The following is an 18,317-nucleotide window of genomic DNA, read 5'->3' on the forward strand; positions in this document are numbered from 1 at the left end:
GGGCAGCTTGCAGCCAGGGTGACCTGTAGGCTCGATGATCGCCAATGATGCAGTAAACTGTACTGCAGCTTCACGTCACACTGAACTGAGTCCGTCTTCTTGACATTAATGTGTCACTTTGCTTAGAAGACTCAGGATATTGCTTGTAGATGTTAATCAGTGAGCAAGCCTTTCCAGCAGCTTCTTATTTCTATCAGTTCCACACATGAATTTGCTAATTGCAAAGAGTACAAGGGAGTTAAATATTGATTTGAATTGTCCCTGAGCAAATAGGGCTTTTTTTTTGTTTGTTTTTCTTAAATAAACATTTGAGGGTTTCCTTCAGTATGGTGAAACATGCAGTAGCTGTACTTGTTAATCTGTTTTCTGTGGCTGACACAGACATTGCTCAGAGTTCTTGTGACATCATGTAGTATGTGTAAGCACACAGGAATGATGTTTTAACAAAGAAGGGGACTATTATTAAGGAGGTTAACATAAGTAACTGGCCAGATGGGAAAATTAGTCACCATGGGGATTTTTACAGTGGGAAGAGTAATTCTTCCATAGAGGCCATTTAGGTATATCGTATGAACGAATGCCTGTTGGAGATCTATGACTGACACAGTACTTTTTGCAGTACTTTATTTAAAGGATATGGTCAGTCATTTTATATATTAATAGTATTTTCAATAGTCCCAGTACAGAGAATAAAACAACAATGAGTTGGCACTACTCATGGTTAATGTCTGGCAACCTGGACTGGCTTATTCGTCTCCGGCGTTGTTCAGAAACAGTTAAAACCACATCAGTGAAACACGCCGCTGCACCGGGTGACATGTTTCTTCATTATGAAACATAAGACCTGAATATTTGTTAAAAATGTTACTCCAGAAGTTCCAAATGGCAAGAAGTTTTTATAGTATTTGAAGTTGGCAAGAGTCAACTGCTTGTTTACTGGTGTCACACTAAAGACCGATCACAGTAACTAGCTACTCGCACTTTCATGGAGATCTTGTGCACATGCAGCTGAGTCTTGCTTACTTCAGATGCTGTAAAAAGTTATGCTCATTTAGAGCAACATTTTAAACAGATATTAGGGTGTTAGATTTCATAATGACGAAATGTCACCCAGTGCAGCACTGTGCGTCGCTGATGTTTTTAATATAGGGCCGCAGCTAACAAATATTTTCATAATCGATTAATCTGTTGATTATTTTTATGATTAATCGGATGTATAAAGACTGTTTCACATTATAAAAATAAAAATGTATGAAAATAAAAATTCACAATGCTTTTACATTGAGTCACAAGCCAGATCTATGCAGTTCATTATTAAATAAAAAAAATTATTTGTGTAAGAATATAGCTTTTCTAAAGTGCACAATAAGCCCTTAGTGTTAACAATCCCTAAATGCACTTGGCACTGTAGCAGCTTACACAACCAACCCTAAACCTATAATTAGCATCATGTAACAATGTAACCATGTTACTTGAAATCAGGTACCTCATAGTTTTAGTTTAATTATTTCTTACACAATGTGTAAAACCTAGCTGCCTACATAGCTGCAGACTCCTCATCTCCTGTAACTCCATTGTGCCTTTTATTGAACATTTTATCAAAGCTCAGTGTAAAAATCTAAGTCTATAGAGAAGAGTAAGCTTAAAGTAACTCCAGTAAACAAAATCTGTATCAGAAGATGTACATGCCTGTAAATATGTAATTAAATGAAGCAAAATTGCTTATACATGTGACATGAAAATAGTCAAGTATGTGAAACTGGTTCCCAAAAGTGTCTGAGGGAACTGCACAGACCTTACCAAGTGAACATCTGTTCACTTGGTAAGGTCTGTGCAATTGGTGTATCATGGTCCAATTATAAACACAACAACACCGTTAGCCTCACAAACCAAGCATGGCTTTTACTTAGACTAGTTCAAGCTGTTTGGAGCGATGCCTGTGCATTACTATAGACCGAACTGTTTCGCTTTCTCTGAAATAGCAGACTGACCCGATGGCCAGAGTTTAAACGTTGCTTACACGCTGTGGCCACTTGATTAGAAACACCTGCACAATCTAATGCAAGTCAGTGCAAGTGGTCCATCACATGGGGTTCTTTTATGATGTTTCTAGCTGTTGGGAATGTGTAAATTCAATTATATGTGTATTATTGAGGTGATAATAAAAGGTCGCGTTGTCCTTAAGAGATGAAAACCAGCTCTAGTATCTCATTTGCCTTGTCACTGATGATAGAGTCCTGGTAGATAAAATTTTATTGTACTGAATTTACAAATGAAATATAAATTGAAATTACAAAGAAAATAAGTAATGCTCATTTTTATCAGTGGTGGTTTGAGTATTTTTAATGTGAAGTGCTCTGGGAGCAGTATACTAAATGACTGTCTGAGGGTACAGCAGAATGGCCCAGCCCCATCCAAACACATCATTTGTACTTCACAGCAAACTGTCCAGGGAAATTTTTAGGAGCTTGTTTGATCATTTGGCATGTGTCATGATCGCACAGCGATTTTAAACTGTACCATTTTCTCCACTGGATGGTGAACCCCGGAGACAGGGTCATTATAGGAGGCCTATTACATCTGCAGATTGATTGGAGAAACCTTGTCCCACAGTAGACTTGAATCTTGAGAACGAATTGGACAGCATACTGTAGGAAAGACAGAATAGAAGCACTGTATTGGGGTCACAGTTAGGGCTTGATAACAAATATAGAACTTTCTATTGATTGTTTTGTATGTATTTATTTATTTTTACAATTAATTTCCAATTCTAAATCCAAAGATTGTTCTTTGCATTTGTGCCTTTTCTCAGTAAACATGCACATCTGCGCTTACGTGTATGCAGAAGCTACTTGGTTCAGTTCGGACTACACGATGTGTAAAATGTCTTTGTGTAAATGAGTTGTTACAATGTGCACAGCAATATTAAGTTATGAAGTAGCACAGATGATAGCTGGTTACACAACATGCCTTGAGCCTTGACAGTAAACTGAGATGTGAATAGCTACGGTCTATGCAGACCAATCATGGTTTATGGGACTGCCGTGGCTCAGGATGGCTAGCTGACTGGCAGCATGTGATAGTAGAGATTGTGTTGATGAGAGGGACAAACTGAAAAAGACTGCACACTGATGTGAGCTCTCGGTTAGCTTTTTTTTGAAGAGGCCATTTCTTTGGCTATGAGATGTGAGGCAATGGAAGTTGAGTGAATAGTGTAGTGTGTGGATTCCACCATGTTCGGTCTGTTCCTGTGGGGAGCTAACACTAGCTAGCAGCTGTCCGCACATATCAGACTGATGTCAACACAAACAATGCAGATGAATCAGTTTGTCCTGTCTGTGCTCAGTAGATGTCTGGACAGAAGCATCTGCTAGAGCATTTATTTTTTTAAATTATGCATAATGATGGCGCCCTTGTTAGTAGTGCAGGGTTTTTATTATTCCTACTCAACTGTTGGGACCATGCAGGCCCAAAAATATAGTTATCATGTTTTAGTAGTTTTGCATTTGCCATAAAAGATAAATCCTTGGCCCACAATTCTGTAACTGGGAAATGTGTTTGCAGTTTAGCTTATAATGTGAAATTTACACGGTTTCATATTCAAGCAAACAACAGTAGAGTTATTGCTTACGGATAATGGTCTTCGCAGATGCAGCTGGTCCTCCTGCCTCGAAGTAACAGTTTAGAGGCAAAGTTGTGCTGGCAAACATGAGCTGATGTCTGCATCTCTGCTCACCCTGGCTGCTGTAGCTACACACTCACCAGCCACTTTATTAGGTACACCTGTGCAATTGTATTATAATGTAGTTCAGTACAACACCACCTTTAACTATGGCCTCAATAGTAAACATGTAGTTGAATGAATGCATTTCTGACAGTTTCATCAAAAACTGAATCTTTTTGAAATACCCTTTTGAAAGAAATACCCACACTCATATTTGTGTCTGTGACACTTGAACATGTATGTTCTCTGCTGCCTCAATTGTTAAACTCCAGCCTTGAGTGGCTACTTCACCTCAAACCGAGACTGACTTTGCTGTGATCCCTCAGCATTTAGGGTGTAGTCTAGCTTTCCAACCATACTTCTCCACCTCTGCTGCCAATCCAGTACACCTAAGCATTTTTCTAGCTTGATCTATTGTGTCAAAGGTCCGGCCTCAGCGTCCTGCTAACTGCCTCCTGCAGGATTATCAATTGCCTATACTTAGCTGAGCTGTAGTACACCTGCTCAGAACAGCTTTAAGGGTGGCTGTTCTTCCTTTTGGACAAAACAGATTCTTATTTAACTAATGTGTCACAACAGTTTTATCCTTCTGTTCTTCTTTCTGTTATTCATTTGACCATAACATCTAAGAAGCATGTAGACAGGGAGGAACTTCAAATTTGGACCAAATGTGTTTTTGTGGCCTCTTGTGAATAGTTTCCTTGTGAATCTTGACATGTCTAGCTTCTACAGGCTTCTTCTGTGTGACAGTTTTATGGGTATGCTGGATCACAAGAAATGATATACCAGTGAAATCATCAGCATGCTTTTGAAAGTTTGCACATATGTATGTATACTTGCCTTATATTCTTCTTTCCTTTTGTCTCCTGTCAGGTGAGCTGCGACTGTCCCCTGTTTTGTGTCCCAGTGCACCTGCATGTACCGTGGACAGCCCTGGCCCATCGGACAGGCGCTGTGCTCAGAGACTGTGCTGCACTAGGAGAACCCATGGCTTCTGGCCCTCTTTCTCCCTCTGTAGGCCGCAGGCTTAGGCTGCTGGAGTTGTTGCTTGGGCCTCTGTTGGTTTTGCTGGTTTCTGGGCTGAGACCAGCACTGGGAGAGAAGGTCTACACCAACACATGGGCTGTGCACATACCTGGAGGTCAGGAGGAAGCTGATCGCATTGCCAATAAGCATGGGTTCATCAACCACGGGCATGTAAGTAAAAAGTAGCCTTTCTGTGGCGTTTTTTTTCCTCCTGGTTTTGAAGTTGTATGATGTTTAGAACTAACGAGGAAGTCACTGACACACTTTAGACTAGAGGTATACAAGGGTCATATGTTAAAATAAAGCCAACTTTGTTTTGCCTATGCAAATATACTCGTTAGCCTCCTGAAAAGTTGCATATAAAGATGTGAGCTTGTTTTTCTTATAGAGTGTGTTCAGTCTCTGTGTGTTTATCACTATCAAGATTCACTCAGTAATTATTGTGAATTATGTTTTTTTAATTTATTATTAAGTTCCTTTTACCGTGGCTTCCTGTGGGCCCAGCTGTCAGAGAACAAAGTGCAGTAGGAGCACTGCTTCTGTTTCTCTGTGTTTATGCTCCACTTTTGCCTATCCAAAAAAAAAAAAAACCCTTAGAACTGTTAATAAAAAAGTATTTCATTTCAGATCTTATTTCTCTGGTTATTCAGTTAGAAAAACCTGCAGAACCCTTCAGTATTCGGCCTTTTGTGTGACCAAAGTGTGTAATTAATGTGTGCTGTGGTGGCTTGAGAGCGGCAGAAAAGGATTGTTATCTCAGCAGAGAGTTGGAGGTGAGGCAGCTTTGGAAGTGAACTTTGAATGTTAGTTGAGGTGGTGTTGTGCATTAAAACCCAGATGACCTGGATTATAAAGCCATCTCTTACTCTGCTTAAAAACCATATAGTTCAAATCTATTGAGAATAATTATCAAGCTGTCATCAAAATTCCCACATAATGTATCATTTTTTTATGTCCTGGCTAAAAACAGCTACTTGCTCAGACTTAAGACTCCAATTAGTCACAACACTTGGTCATAGCTATTACAGCCAGATGACTGTGACGTGAGGTCCAAGTCTGATAGTTTACTTGTGGTTGTATGTGTCTCCTTGTATATTCTGTAGATTCTGACTTGTATAAGTCTGGACAGAAAGTAAAATTACTATCCAGACCACATGACGTCACAAAATGGTTTAAGACAACTGCCTCTTCCATCTTGAGATCAATGGCTGAATGGAAAATGGCCATAGGTGCAGTAGGTAAGGGCGATGAATTACGGATGAACATTTCCTGTGCGCTTCAGAGATATACTCCTCTTTTACGACTTCCTGTCAGACCCTAGTGGAAACTAATTAGACAAGTCGTTCTTTAACATTGTCCTGTTCTCATCTGAAAAAGTCTTGTTAAAATAGTTTAGTGTTAAGCAGGAGTACAGGAGTTGTTTTTTCTTTGTCTTGTCAAAATCCTTTATTGTGCTCAAGTGTAACATTCACTTGGGTTTTCCTAACAGTGATGGAAAAAAGCATTTTTTGTACTGTAGGAAAAGTGCTTTTCTGGTTGTGAATATCTCTTTGGAGTTATCTTTGATGTGCCTTTCTTTTACAAAAAAAAAACCAAAAAAACAAAACTTGAGGCTGTAGCTGTACAACTGACTTTTCTTTCAACCACAAACTTGCACAACATTGTAGTTGTCTGTATTATACTCCCTGATATGATCAGCTAGTCACCAACAACATTTTAAGCTCTTCCCATGTTAAACAATACAGCTGTAATTTGCCGGTTATACAACATACCTGGACTTTTAGGCTTAGGTGTGACCCTATACTGGGTGTGGTTACAAAGTAGAACTTAGGATTGTGAGGAAAGTTTTCATGTTAAAGATGCGTCTGTAGTTTGTTACAGCATGAAACACAAAGCCTAACAGAGAACAAGCAGCTCTATGTGCAGATACTGAAGTCCCCAGTCTGACCACTTTTCCAGGGAACAGTGTTTTGTTTTGCACCATATGGTCTTACTGGTCATGACCAGGAATGTTATTTGTGCTCTGAATCACAACATGACTGATGGGTAATCCTACACACCTAAATCCTTTAACTATGTATTGCTCATTGACAGCAGGGAATCCAGACAAAGCAATTCTCCCCATGTACACACAAAACTGTGTCAGAGACGAGGAGCTGTGAGGTTTGGCCTGTCACAGAAATTTGCTTAAAATCCATTTTGAGATATTTTGCAGGAGAGAAAATGGACTGTTGTGTCTAACTAGAGCTAGACTGACAAGCTGGTCTTGACACAGCATCAACGATGGAAGAATTGCAGGGCAGGAGCCTGTTTAATGAAGCAGGCTTTATAAGATTAGCTGGATAAATGTTGAGTAAAGCCTTTAGCTTTATCAAATCTGAAGCAAGAATTGAAGTAAAGCCATATGTTTTACTCAAAGCGCTTATCCTTCTCATTAAACCTGCTTCATGAAATAGATCTCATTCCTTTTTGGTTAGAATAACCTAGATATGACCAGGTTGGTGTGACCTGGGATGTGTTCTGTGTAAATAGCCATTGCATCCACCTCATGCTTATAAAGTATTACACCGTTATCTGTGTACTAATGTGCATGTGTTAGGCCTGCTGGCACCAATTTAAAAAATCAGTTTGAAGTATCAAACAGAAATTCATGAGAGATTTATTCAGCTCCAAAGAGAAGCACCACTGTGTGCATATGTGTTATTCCTCCCCTTCAGGAGGGTCCTGAAGTGTTGAAATGGAAAGAAGAATGAAAAATGAATGCAAAACTAACCTGCTTGTGTTGCCTTGTTTTTTTTGGTTTTTTTGCCACAGGATAAATAAAATTTAAGTGTAGAGCCACAATGATCAATCACTTTCTTGATTGGTTCAGTTACTGGTGCTACACATGACATGTATGTATACGTACTGTGTGTCCAACCCATGGAAAAACACAGCAAATAGAAACTTCAAAAAGAACCATGTGCTCAGTAGGACTGATGTACGTAGGAGATGTTCTTCTGTTTCCTGTTGCACCTGTTTTTATTTGGAGGAGTACAAATATTGCACTTTTTGTTTGAGGTTAGTAGAATGGAAAAAAAAGAGTGAGAAAGACTGAAATGTAAAACTTTATTACACGTTTTATTTTTATTACAATTAAATTTTTCTTTAAAACAGCTCAGTCATGGGACAGGAGTCCTGTTTCATGTGATCATGTGCTTTGCTTCAGTCCTGTGTTCTTTTGAAATCCATGACCTCGGCATCAGACTGACTTGTAGCCTACTAACATTTTCATTAACCGTTTTTAGGATTTGTAACTGCGTCCAGCTTGGCCTGTTTATCTTCTGATCTGACTAGCTTTGCCCTGCTACGACTTGAAATACTTGAACAAATTCACCAGTTTTAAATTTTTTGCATTTTTGCTTCGTGGCTAACAAAGTTTCACTAAATATGCACCTGACCCAGTGTGACCTGTGCGGACTGATTAGGTGGTGACGTAATTATCCTAACTGCCCATTCGTATTGTATTTAATTATTCTACTTTTACTCTAATATGCTGTTGTAAAAGTCTAGTTGTACCCAAAGTGTTAGACGCTGGACTTTTTATATGTTATTCATAGATTCCGTTTGTTTCACATGTAAATGAGGTGCTGGGTCGGTCAAAATAGATGGCAGTCACAGTTTGAGAGGTGCTGGATCCAGTTCGTTTCAGCACAAATTAACCCCTGAGTAAATAACTCGAAGCAGTCACGTCGGTGCCGCCTTCAGCGTGTTACTGATGAATTCTCTCTGTGAAAGGTGAAATGTAATCACAAGTGATGACTAAAATAAAGATGCTCTTGTGTTTGTTCTGTACCGCCCTGACAGCGTAGCGGCACTGTTCACTGATTAAAATGAAGCAATTACTTTAGAGTTGGCAACAAACAAATTTAAGTCTTTTTTGTGCCTACAGCTGATGGGAAATGAGAGTTTTCACGTGTGGCCGTGCGTGGCGTTGGTGCTGTGGGGCCATGCGTGGCGTTGGTGCTGTGGGGCCGTGCGTGTAGCGCTGCGGTGGGCTCGGCTGGTGTGTGCAGGTGTTGGAATTAGGCGAGGGGAGGATCAAAGCCTGCAGCTGGGCAGGTTTTATAGCTCTGATGTTTTTATTTTGCCTTCAGTCATTCTGCTCACACTATGGCATCCATACACCCTCTACCCTCAGATTTTTATGTTCCAACCTGACACATGGAGCATGTTGCCATAAAGGTGTCTCTGTGTAAACACAATTGTTAAGAACAATAAATCTAAAACCTTGCTTGTCTTGCACCATATGTCCTTTTATGTTGCACCTGTTGAGTAGAAATCTTACATGATTTTGCTTGATGAGAAAATATGGATTTCTTGGAACTCTTTAAGTGCATTAACCGGCATAATACATTTTTATCACTATACAGGTTATTTGCATGTTAAAGTTGCAGTTGCTATTTTATTGCTGTGGATTAATGTCAAGGTAATTTTTTCTTTTTGATTAATTGTTGGGTTTATAAAATGTCAGTAGTGAAAAATGGCAATTAGTTTCCTTGAGTACCTGGCAACATCTGCAATTAGCTTTATCTTGTCTGACCAACATTGGGCCATGACCTAAAAATAATTATTTTCATGTTAAGGGAAAATGGCAAGTAGTCACATTTGGTATTTTCACTTGAAAATTAGTCAGAAAATGTACAAATGTATTAACCTTTTAAAATAAATCATTATAATCCTAGTTAAATGAAGTCTAATTATTCTTTTAAGTTGACTTTGATGGAAAGGACCCGTTTGTTTTTCTTGATATTGACTTTTATGTTGAAGGCTAAATTGGTAGATGTTGGTTTGAGTTCATCAGTTAAAAGAGGCGTCAGTGATACTGGAGAAAGATTGTTGATATCTGACCTCAACGGCCAAACAAATACACCGCTCCCTCCAGAAGTACCTCCCCCCAATTTATTCACATGCCTTGCCATGGCAATGACACTAACAACTGGGTTGGTTGACCCAGAGCCGTTAAGCTAGAAGAGCTGCAACATCGGGGGGTCAAACATGGGAGCAGTTATGTGACTCATGTAGCTTCAAATACTTAGTCGTTTAAGATCCGATGTTTTCTGTAGGGAACAGCGGGATTTCAGCAGTTACTGTTTTTAAATGACTGTAAACAAATTCTATGTTCTGTTGTTGTGGATGTCTTGGTTAATTAGCTAGGTACGTAGTTATTAAAGTGACCCAAAATTTGACAGAGACAGTCAAAGGCTAATGTCTGGAACTATTCAATCAATGTTCCTGTGATCCACCATTAATTTATTTAAAGGAAAAAAAAAGGTCCTTAGAGTCAATGGGGATGTTGTCACTCTCCTTTTAAATCACTGCGTTGATGAAAAGGGAAGTGGTCGCCTCCTTTTCATAGCTGAAGCAAAGCTAACTTTATCAGTGAAATACAAAGATGGCATCCACAACACTGCAGAGTAAAAAACCAGTGAGTGGGTGACAACTATGTTTGTAGCTCGGCTAATGAGGAGAGGGTGAGACGCTTCCCAGAGCCAGAAGGCCAGCTCCACTAATCTTACACACAAATGTGACACAGTGTGTTTACTCGCTAACCACTTGGGATTAACTAGAACAAACCTTAGTACTCGGTAATCAGCACTGACCTTGGTTTTGTGAAATAGCTAAGCAAATGTTAGCCACCTGTCAAGCAGAAACCAAATCACCTCTGTTTTCCTTGACTTTCAGCTCTCGGACCTTTTGAGACACCACACCAATGTCAATGCGTCTCTTTGCCTGTTCACATAACCTCCTGTTTATTTTTTGCTCATCAGACCTTCTGCTTTTGGCTGTTTCCCAGCTATCTCTCCTTCCTGACCGTGAGTGGAGTCCAGCATGTTGGCATGTGCTGGGTTGACCGTATGATGTGACTGTTCAGTCAGATTTACTTTGGCATGAAAATAGTTGGCCGGTTTAATTTTAATAAATGTTTTTGATAATGTGTTCAGGAACACAGAACTAGCTCGGCAGCTCTTGAGCTGATGTGACACGCCTTCTTTAAGGCTGGTTTGCCGTGCTAAGGGCAAAAGTCATTTGAAGTCCATATCTTTTTCTGCCAGTACTAATCAATCAAGGCGAGCTAGCCAGTGTGACAGCGGAGATGGCCATTTCTCAGTGAGGAAACTATAGGGTGATGTTATCTGACAGCAGCAAATCCTGTGTAATCCTGATGCACTTTGAGCCCAAACTGTCTCAGTTTAGTTTCACTGCCTTTACATGGTTGTCATATGACTTTAAAAGGCCTCCTTTCTTCTCCTCCTCATTAAATGAGATGCAATGCTGCCAAAGAATATTAATTTTCATGCACCTGAAATGAACAGGAATCTCTGCTTTAAGAGTAAAATATTGCCAAGACCAAGAGGTGTGTAAATGGATTACATTATAGGACCATTTTAGAAACAGAGAAAGTTAAATTGATAAAATTTGAAACCATCTGACTCGCCCAGCAGTAAATGATTATTAACTGCTGACCTGAATCTCCCAATGGTTATTCTACATTTTAATGACCCTTTCTTTCCCACATCAGACTTGCACTGTGGTGTTTCAGGAGCGCTTGAATTTTGTGCTACCTTTGGTTCAATTGCACGTCTGTTACACCAGTATTTAGATTTATAGTGAGATGGTATTAGAAGGATTGTTATCAGTAGTACGAGGTGATTTGAAAAGGCGTACTGGCACAAATTACATAAATAAGTCATAGTGTAATCTGTGAATTGGATCAAATGACCACAAGATGAAAGGTTTAATTTAAAAACGCACAATTTGTATGCAGTGCTACAACAACAGCAGCCCGTTTCATTTGATCTGTTATGCTCGACTGCTGGTGAAACTACTGCTAGATGGATGCCTTTTTATATTTTTTTAGGCCATTCATGTGTTTTTAAATTTTATGTCTTTGAGTTTTCAGCCTGAGGCTTTCACAGTCTATTCTATCTTGTATTCAGCACATGAGAGCTCCTTTACTGACGATGAGGCCTTGTCTCGATATTAACTTGCACTTTGAAATGCTGCACCACTACTTTCTAGCTCAACCTTGTGTTGAACAGTTTATTGACTTTGGATTAACTGCATTAATCTTCTTGTTTAAAGAAAATCCGTTATCATTAGTTTTTATTTAGTTTAGTTAGTTTTTATTCTTTGGTAAGAATCACCTGCACAGTGCTTGTTGCATGTCTAAATATTGTATCAGGGGTGTCGTATTGTCATATGAAATGGGCTGAAGGTATTTAGTCATGAAAACAAGTTTTACAAGACACAGTTTACTGAGGATGTAAAATAAATCTTTTCTTTTTCAAGCCATCTTTGATTATTTCGAACCAGTGAAGGAATAAAAAAGTGGAGAAAAGCCATCCTTTCCTACTCTCACTTCAAAGCAGAAATACAGCGTTTTTCAGAAGCGTGTCATTTCCCTCCTTGTGAATAGTGGTTTCAGTTACTGGTGGTGGATAAAAATGACTGTTCATACAGTTGCTGTGTTTAGACACCAACTGCCTTCAGTTCTCTCGATCCACCCCGGGGGCTTTGCATGTGAGGGAGGATTGTTTTTGGCATACTGTGCCCTCACTGTACTCCATGGCCCCATGTTTATATCCGATCTCTTTCTTCTTTTAGGCCCTTTTATGAAGATTATTAATATTCTGTTCAGCACAAGATTAAAGAAGGAAGCTGATATTATGTGGGGTTGAGGTGAAGCACATGAAATGATACTCTTCTATCAGTAACACTTGATACAACAATGCACTTAAGGACTGCCTCTGTAAGAAGTTCACTTTAATCTGCCCAACAGTTTTCTTAGTTCAAAACATATGGCAGAGGGATGCACTTCTGGCCGTTTGGTCCTCCTTTCCTCTAGGACCCAGCTGTACTGGCTATTTACCAATTACCTTAGTGTCAACCATGGGACTTTTGGCACTTATGGACCATATTTACAGAGGGTTTTAAAAAAAATTTTTTTAGAACGATCTCAGTGATGTGAATATATTGATTAAGCCGAAGCCCTTTTCAGACATGCATCCTAACCAGCTATGTCTGAAGTGGAGTGGTCAAATGGCCGGTAAGAGCACTGTCAAGATGATGACAGTGCGACAGCACCACACACTACATTTTCTATGTTTCGCTCCTTTGTTCTCGCTAACACAGCTCCCTCTCTTCATTCACTATATAGCTCGCTTGACCACTGCTTCTCTCTCTTTCTTTCTCAGTAGGGTATATTTCGGCAGGCTGTGAAATTTGGCCATAAAAAGAACCTAACGTCACAAAGTATGTTTTGAATGGGTACAGAGAAGATACAGTTTAGCAGCATCAGCTAATACCGAGTGGTGGGAATCAAAGAGCTGCTCACCCTCTGCACAGAGGAATAACTGTGTGTTTGCCTCGCACGATGTTTGATGCACAAGAACGTTGTGGCTGTACCCAGTTAGGTTTTGCCATGTTTGAACAAAGCCTTGCTGGAAACTTCGCGCACAGCAGCTCCATGTCTGAATGCCAAAAAGCAACTGCTACACGGTTACATGTAGCATGTAAATTCCCAGGTATCATGTCTGAAAGGGGCTAAAGAAAGTCCCCATTGATTTTACTTCACTCCTAAAGTCAGGATCTCATTAGTCGGGTTTTTATCCAAATTCAGAGCACCGGCTGTTCTTCAGCCAAGTGTATTTTTGTGAAATGTCAATTTTTTTCTACGTTATGCTCTGTGTTTAATCATCACAATCTCTCATATTTCCTGAAATACATTTGCGACAGCAGTGTGTGTGTGTAGCTTACCTTAATTATATGTTTTAAACAGTTTAAATGTTTGCCCACAGTGATATGAACCTTTAGTGTCTGCTGACGCAATAAAAGGAAACAAAATGGTGTTCTTGTAACAACCCTGCTTTATAGGTTGGCTAAAATAACCATTCTACGTTAAGCCACTTCAAGGTTACTCAGTCATTACTTTAGGTATTTTCAAGGTTTTATTTTGAAGTAGGAGTATTTTGACTTATTGACTGACTTTGGCTCAGTGTTTCAGTATTTGTTCAGTTAAATAAAGTGGCTTGTATGTAGTGTTGACCAGGGGATGGAGGTGTGTTGTGTTGACATAAAATAATGTTAAACATGGAACTATCTTGCAATAATTTATAGTATGCTTTTAAGAGTGTTTGTTCATGTCTTGCTACTGAAAGTAGTCACATCATGCAGGTTATCTAATCTACGTTCTCTCCTCGCTGTAATGAAGTTGTTGGTTTTTATCTTACTTGCAAAAATCTGCATGTTTTTTTTTTTTTTTTGTCTCAGCCAGGAATTTGTTGAGAAATAATTGTGTAAACTGCAACACCTCAATTTGGAGGCTCTGCTAAACTGTTAGTCCTGCGCCGCCTGATAAGGGCTAAATTATTTCTGACTTGTCGTTCAGCTGAAACTTCACTGCAGGGTAGAGCCGCTGTGAATCAGAAAGCACCAGGAATGAAAGGCTGAAGGTGTGAAGTCCATAATGGAACTCTGAAGCAATTAACTGTGGGGAAATAGAAATTTGCTAGACAATCCTCAGACAGGACATGACAGGCCCAGAGATGATGGAAGCAGAAGCTGTCTGCATAATTTGTGCAGTCCTACACAGGTGGTTTCTGTTTTTTGTGTTGCAGTGCCACAAACACAAGTCATCTGCCAGAAACAAGACTCGGCACCTTCATAAAGTCCTTTCAGAATTAAATCTACACCTCCTTTCTTCCTCACCAAACTGCCCCCCCCCCGAACTTTAAAAATGTTTTTAAATTAAACCTTATTTTCCAGCAACTGCACTGAGATGAATAATATGGATTTCTTAACAAAAATTCAGCTGTCAGTAAACACATCTACATGGAAATGTGGAAGGAGCCTTAATGAATTAATGTTGAGAAGATCATTGTTAATTTATGCCAACTAATACCTGTAGTATTTAGCTTTTGAAGGTGAAAACAAAGATGTGTCTGATGTTCTAATGTAAACACAAAGTAATAGTCCCTGGTCATAAACGAGTGAGGCCGCCCATCTAGTATGCTGCATGTATGGGAAGTGTGACTGACGGATAATTTAGACAGTCTTTGGTGAAAACACGTCACTAGGTTTCACCACATTAACACTTAATCGACAGAAAAGATGAGAGGAAACTTTCCGAGGGAGCCTGAGAATAATTTTGAAATATGAATACTTTCTTTCTGAATCCTCCATCTCTGTGAACCATTTTATTGGCTTATGTTTTGCAGGCTACACATTTGAAACAAACTCGGATGGAAACCAGCTGTTGAATCAACATCACTGTTTCTATTCATCCGTGATGTGTTATTATACCCTGAGGGCCTTTTCAGGGGTTTTGAGTCAAACACATGGCTTAAACACACCAGCTATATAGACTGACACCTCTAAATATTTTATTATGGTTAAGCATGTATTGTAAGCAGGTTTACTTGTGCGATTGCTTCATAAATCTTTAACACACCACTCTGTGTACGGCGCCCCTGGCCTACTTTAGCCAATGAAAGCCAATGGCTCCAACGGAGTGTGCAGCCCTATATTGTCAGCATATGGTACTATACTTTGAAGTGCACTAATGATACAGCATAAACACAGGACTATTGTATTTGGGTATTTGTTTGGTATGGACCCATTAAGAGGCTGGACTATTCTTCCGGGGGAATGTATTGTGTCTTATCTCAGGGTGGTTGATGAGCGGTGGAGTGGTGCATTTCTGCAGTGTCTTTGGTCCTTGTGCTGTCACGCTCCAGCCTCTCACTAAGCAGACCAGATTTCACTTCATATCAGTGCAGCTGATTTTCTTTGGAGGTTAATGAACTGCAGAGATCGACTTATCCTCGTTGTTCTGTTGGAGGCTTTTATGTTGAGGGGAAGGATTGAAATGACTCCACTGCCACCACAAACCACTGTAACTTATTTTATTGATCATCCAAAACATGAGTAATGTTAAACTACACTTCTTGGAAATAAAACTTTCACGTTAGTCAATCTTTCCATTTTTAAATTTTCTTTTGAAAATGGCAACAAAAACAGTAGCAAGGAGAAAGTTGTCTTAAGGGATCCGGCTTGTTGTTATCCAGATTTCATGCTGTGTGCTCATGTGAATTTCATCACAGCAACTTATAATTTGACTCAGAAGTGTGTATGGCCCCCGTGTGCCTGTATGCACTCCTGATAATGTTTGGGAAGGCTCCCGATGAGTTGGCAGATGGTGTCCTGGGGGATCTCCTCCTATATCTGGGTCAGGGCACCAGCGAGCTCCTGGACATTCTGTGGTGGTACTTGCTGGTGTTGGATGCACCTATGCATAATGTCCCATAGGTGCTCAGTTGGGTTTAGGTCTGGGGGAATGTGAGGGCCCGTCAATGCCATCAGTGCCTTTGTCATCCTGGAAATGCCTACATACTGGCTACATGAGGCCGGGCATCCTCCTGGAGCAAGGGGAACCCAGGGCCCACTGTCTGACAATGGCAACAATTTCATCTCAAGGGTGGGATGGCCCTTCTGCGGCCCTGTCCAGCTTTCCTTGTGTACCTCCTGGTATCTCCTCCATGCTCTTAAGACTGTGCTGGGAGACACAGCAAGCCTTCTAGCGATGGATGTGCCGTCTTAGAGTAACCGGCCTTACCTGTGCAACCTGATTGGGTTGCAGGTACTGCCTCATGCTACCAGTAGTGACAAGGACACTAGCATAACACAGACTTTAGAAGAATCAGTCAGGAAGGTTAAGGACAGAGCATTTGTCTGTGGCCACCACATGCAAAACCATTTTTGGGGGTTGTGTTGCGTTTGCTTTTCCATTGCAGCACAATCACTTGCTTCCTGAAAGGACAGATTGATATCCCTGAAGTTTAACCGACCCGTTATTATACTTTGATTAAATGTTGACTTAATTTTTTTGAGCAGTGTAGTGTAGGTAAATAAAAAGGTGATACCACGTTTCAGAAATCCAGTAAGTACACAAGGAGAACTTGACATGCCCACATATCAGCAGACTGCAGCATTTACATGAGCAGAGGTTACTGTGCTCGCATTTTATAAGGCAAGTGTATAAATATGGTTTAGCAGTGGAATACTTTTTAATAACCTAGTAAATCAAAAAATAAAGAGAGATAAACGAGTTGAGTATTGAGCTGGAATCTGTCATTATCCATCTGTAGCTGCTTCATCGAACAAAATGGAATTACACCTACATGCATCTTGCAGCTGTAAAACAAGCTGGGCAACCAGAGAGTTGCCTATAGTTAATTTGATCTTCACACTTTTTTTTTTTTTATGCATAGAAGGTGGTACGTCAGAACGTGTGGTAAAAGCAAGCTCCAATCTGATCTTATGTCCAAGTAAGATGCTTTATTTTCCAATGTGTTCCTGAACCTGCCAGAGGTTGTGATAGAAGGGGCTTCTAGCCAGACTTGTAGGTATTCTATTAAGCAGTAGCAGGTTTTTGTCCTCATTTTACTAATGCTACTACATGTTTTAGCAAAAATCTGTTGCATTTCTGAATTGATGTTGCGTTTCACTCCCAGAAGTTAGAGAACAGTGTCAGATGTGTGTGGGATGGAGAGCCTAAACAGCCTGAAACAAAGAGATGGCTCAGTGAGATTTACTTTCTCAGCTTTGTTTGGCAGTACTTAAGGCATACTTTGACCACTGACAACATTGTATAGCTCTGTATGCTTTTCTACTTTAGGTTATTAATCATAAGGGCACTGCATTAGGTCAAACTAATAATTGCTGCCTGTGTTGTGATCCACAGTAACGGTAGGAGAGGCAAACATCCTTGGAGGACAAAAACAGCACATGACTCAGTGTTTCTGGAAATATCCTGAGGATGATATAAATGTCTTCTTAAAGAACATCATTCTGAAGACAAAGATGTAAAAATAAGAAACTGGTTAGTAGGAGGCCATCTCCATCCTAGAGCAAAGGAACGAGCATCCATGTTGCTGGGGGCGGTGGGAGCTGCACTCAGCCGGGCATTCAGACTGATTGGGTAAAAATGTGACTCCTGTTCGGTGTGTGTGTGTGTGTGTATATGATGATGGGTTGCAGGGGGAGTGTTGTAGGCATGTCCACGCTGTGATGAGTTGATGTGAGTGGCTTCATTCACGTTTTACAGTCCAGGAGTTTCAAAAATATTTTGGTTTGTCATGGTGCTAATGTAGCATACTCTGTTGGCACTAATAGATAAAAAAAAACTGTTTAACATCCAGTACTAAGAAAAATGCATGGTGTGTTAACTGTTGCCCAAATTCCGCAGTGAATGCTAATGCTAACAAGGTAAATAAAAGGGTCTTTTTGCTGTGGGCATCTACGTCGCAATTGTCCTCCGTACATGATTGGTCAGTGCAGCACCTTTGCTGGATGATGTCACTGTTTGGTGCAGTGAAAGGTGAACCAGATATAACTTTGTAGCCACACAGGGATACCTCATTTTGCAGGACCCCCCTGTGGTGCTGTTGCCGGCTGCGGTGAACACAATCCCCCATAGAAATGAATAAAGAGGGCTGCATTTTTTTTTTAGACACCTTTGCAGCTC

The 18,317-nt window shown here is 40.1% G+C and overlaps 1 protein-coding gene across 4 annotated transcripts in view; it reads left to right on the forward strand.

Annotated features, from left to right (window-relative positions):
* Positions 1-18,317, forward strand: part of furina (furin (paired basic amino acid cleaving enzyme) a) — an 84,914-nt gene that overhangs the window by 4,906 nt on the left and 61,691 nt on the right. For all 4 annotated transcript variants that reach the window (XM_020604967.1, XM_020604996.1, XM_020604975.1 and 1 more), the window contains exon 2: positions 4,598-4,921. In XM_020604967.1, the coding sequence (XP_020460623.1) occupies positions 4,712-4,921 (210 nt within the window). In that variant the 5' untranslated portion in view covers positions 4,598-4,711. The remainder of the gene's footprint in view (positions 1-4,597; positions 4,922-18,317) is intronic.

Source organism: Monopterus albus, unplaced genomic scaffold (genome assembly GCF_001952655.1).
Source record: "Monopterus albus unplaced genomic scaffold, M_albus_1.0 scaffold4.1, whole genome shotgun sequence".
Taxonomy (NCBI): Eukaryota; Metazoa; Chordata; class Actinopteri; order Synbranchiformes; family Synbranchidae; genus Monopterus; species Monopterus albus.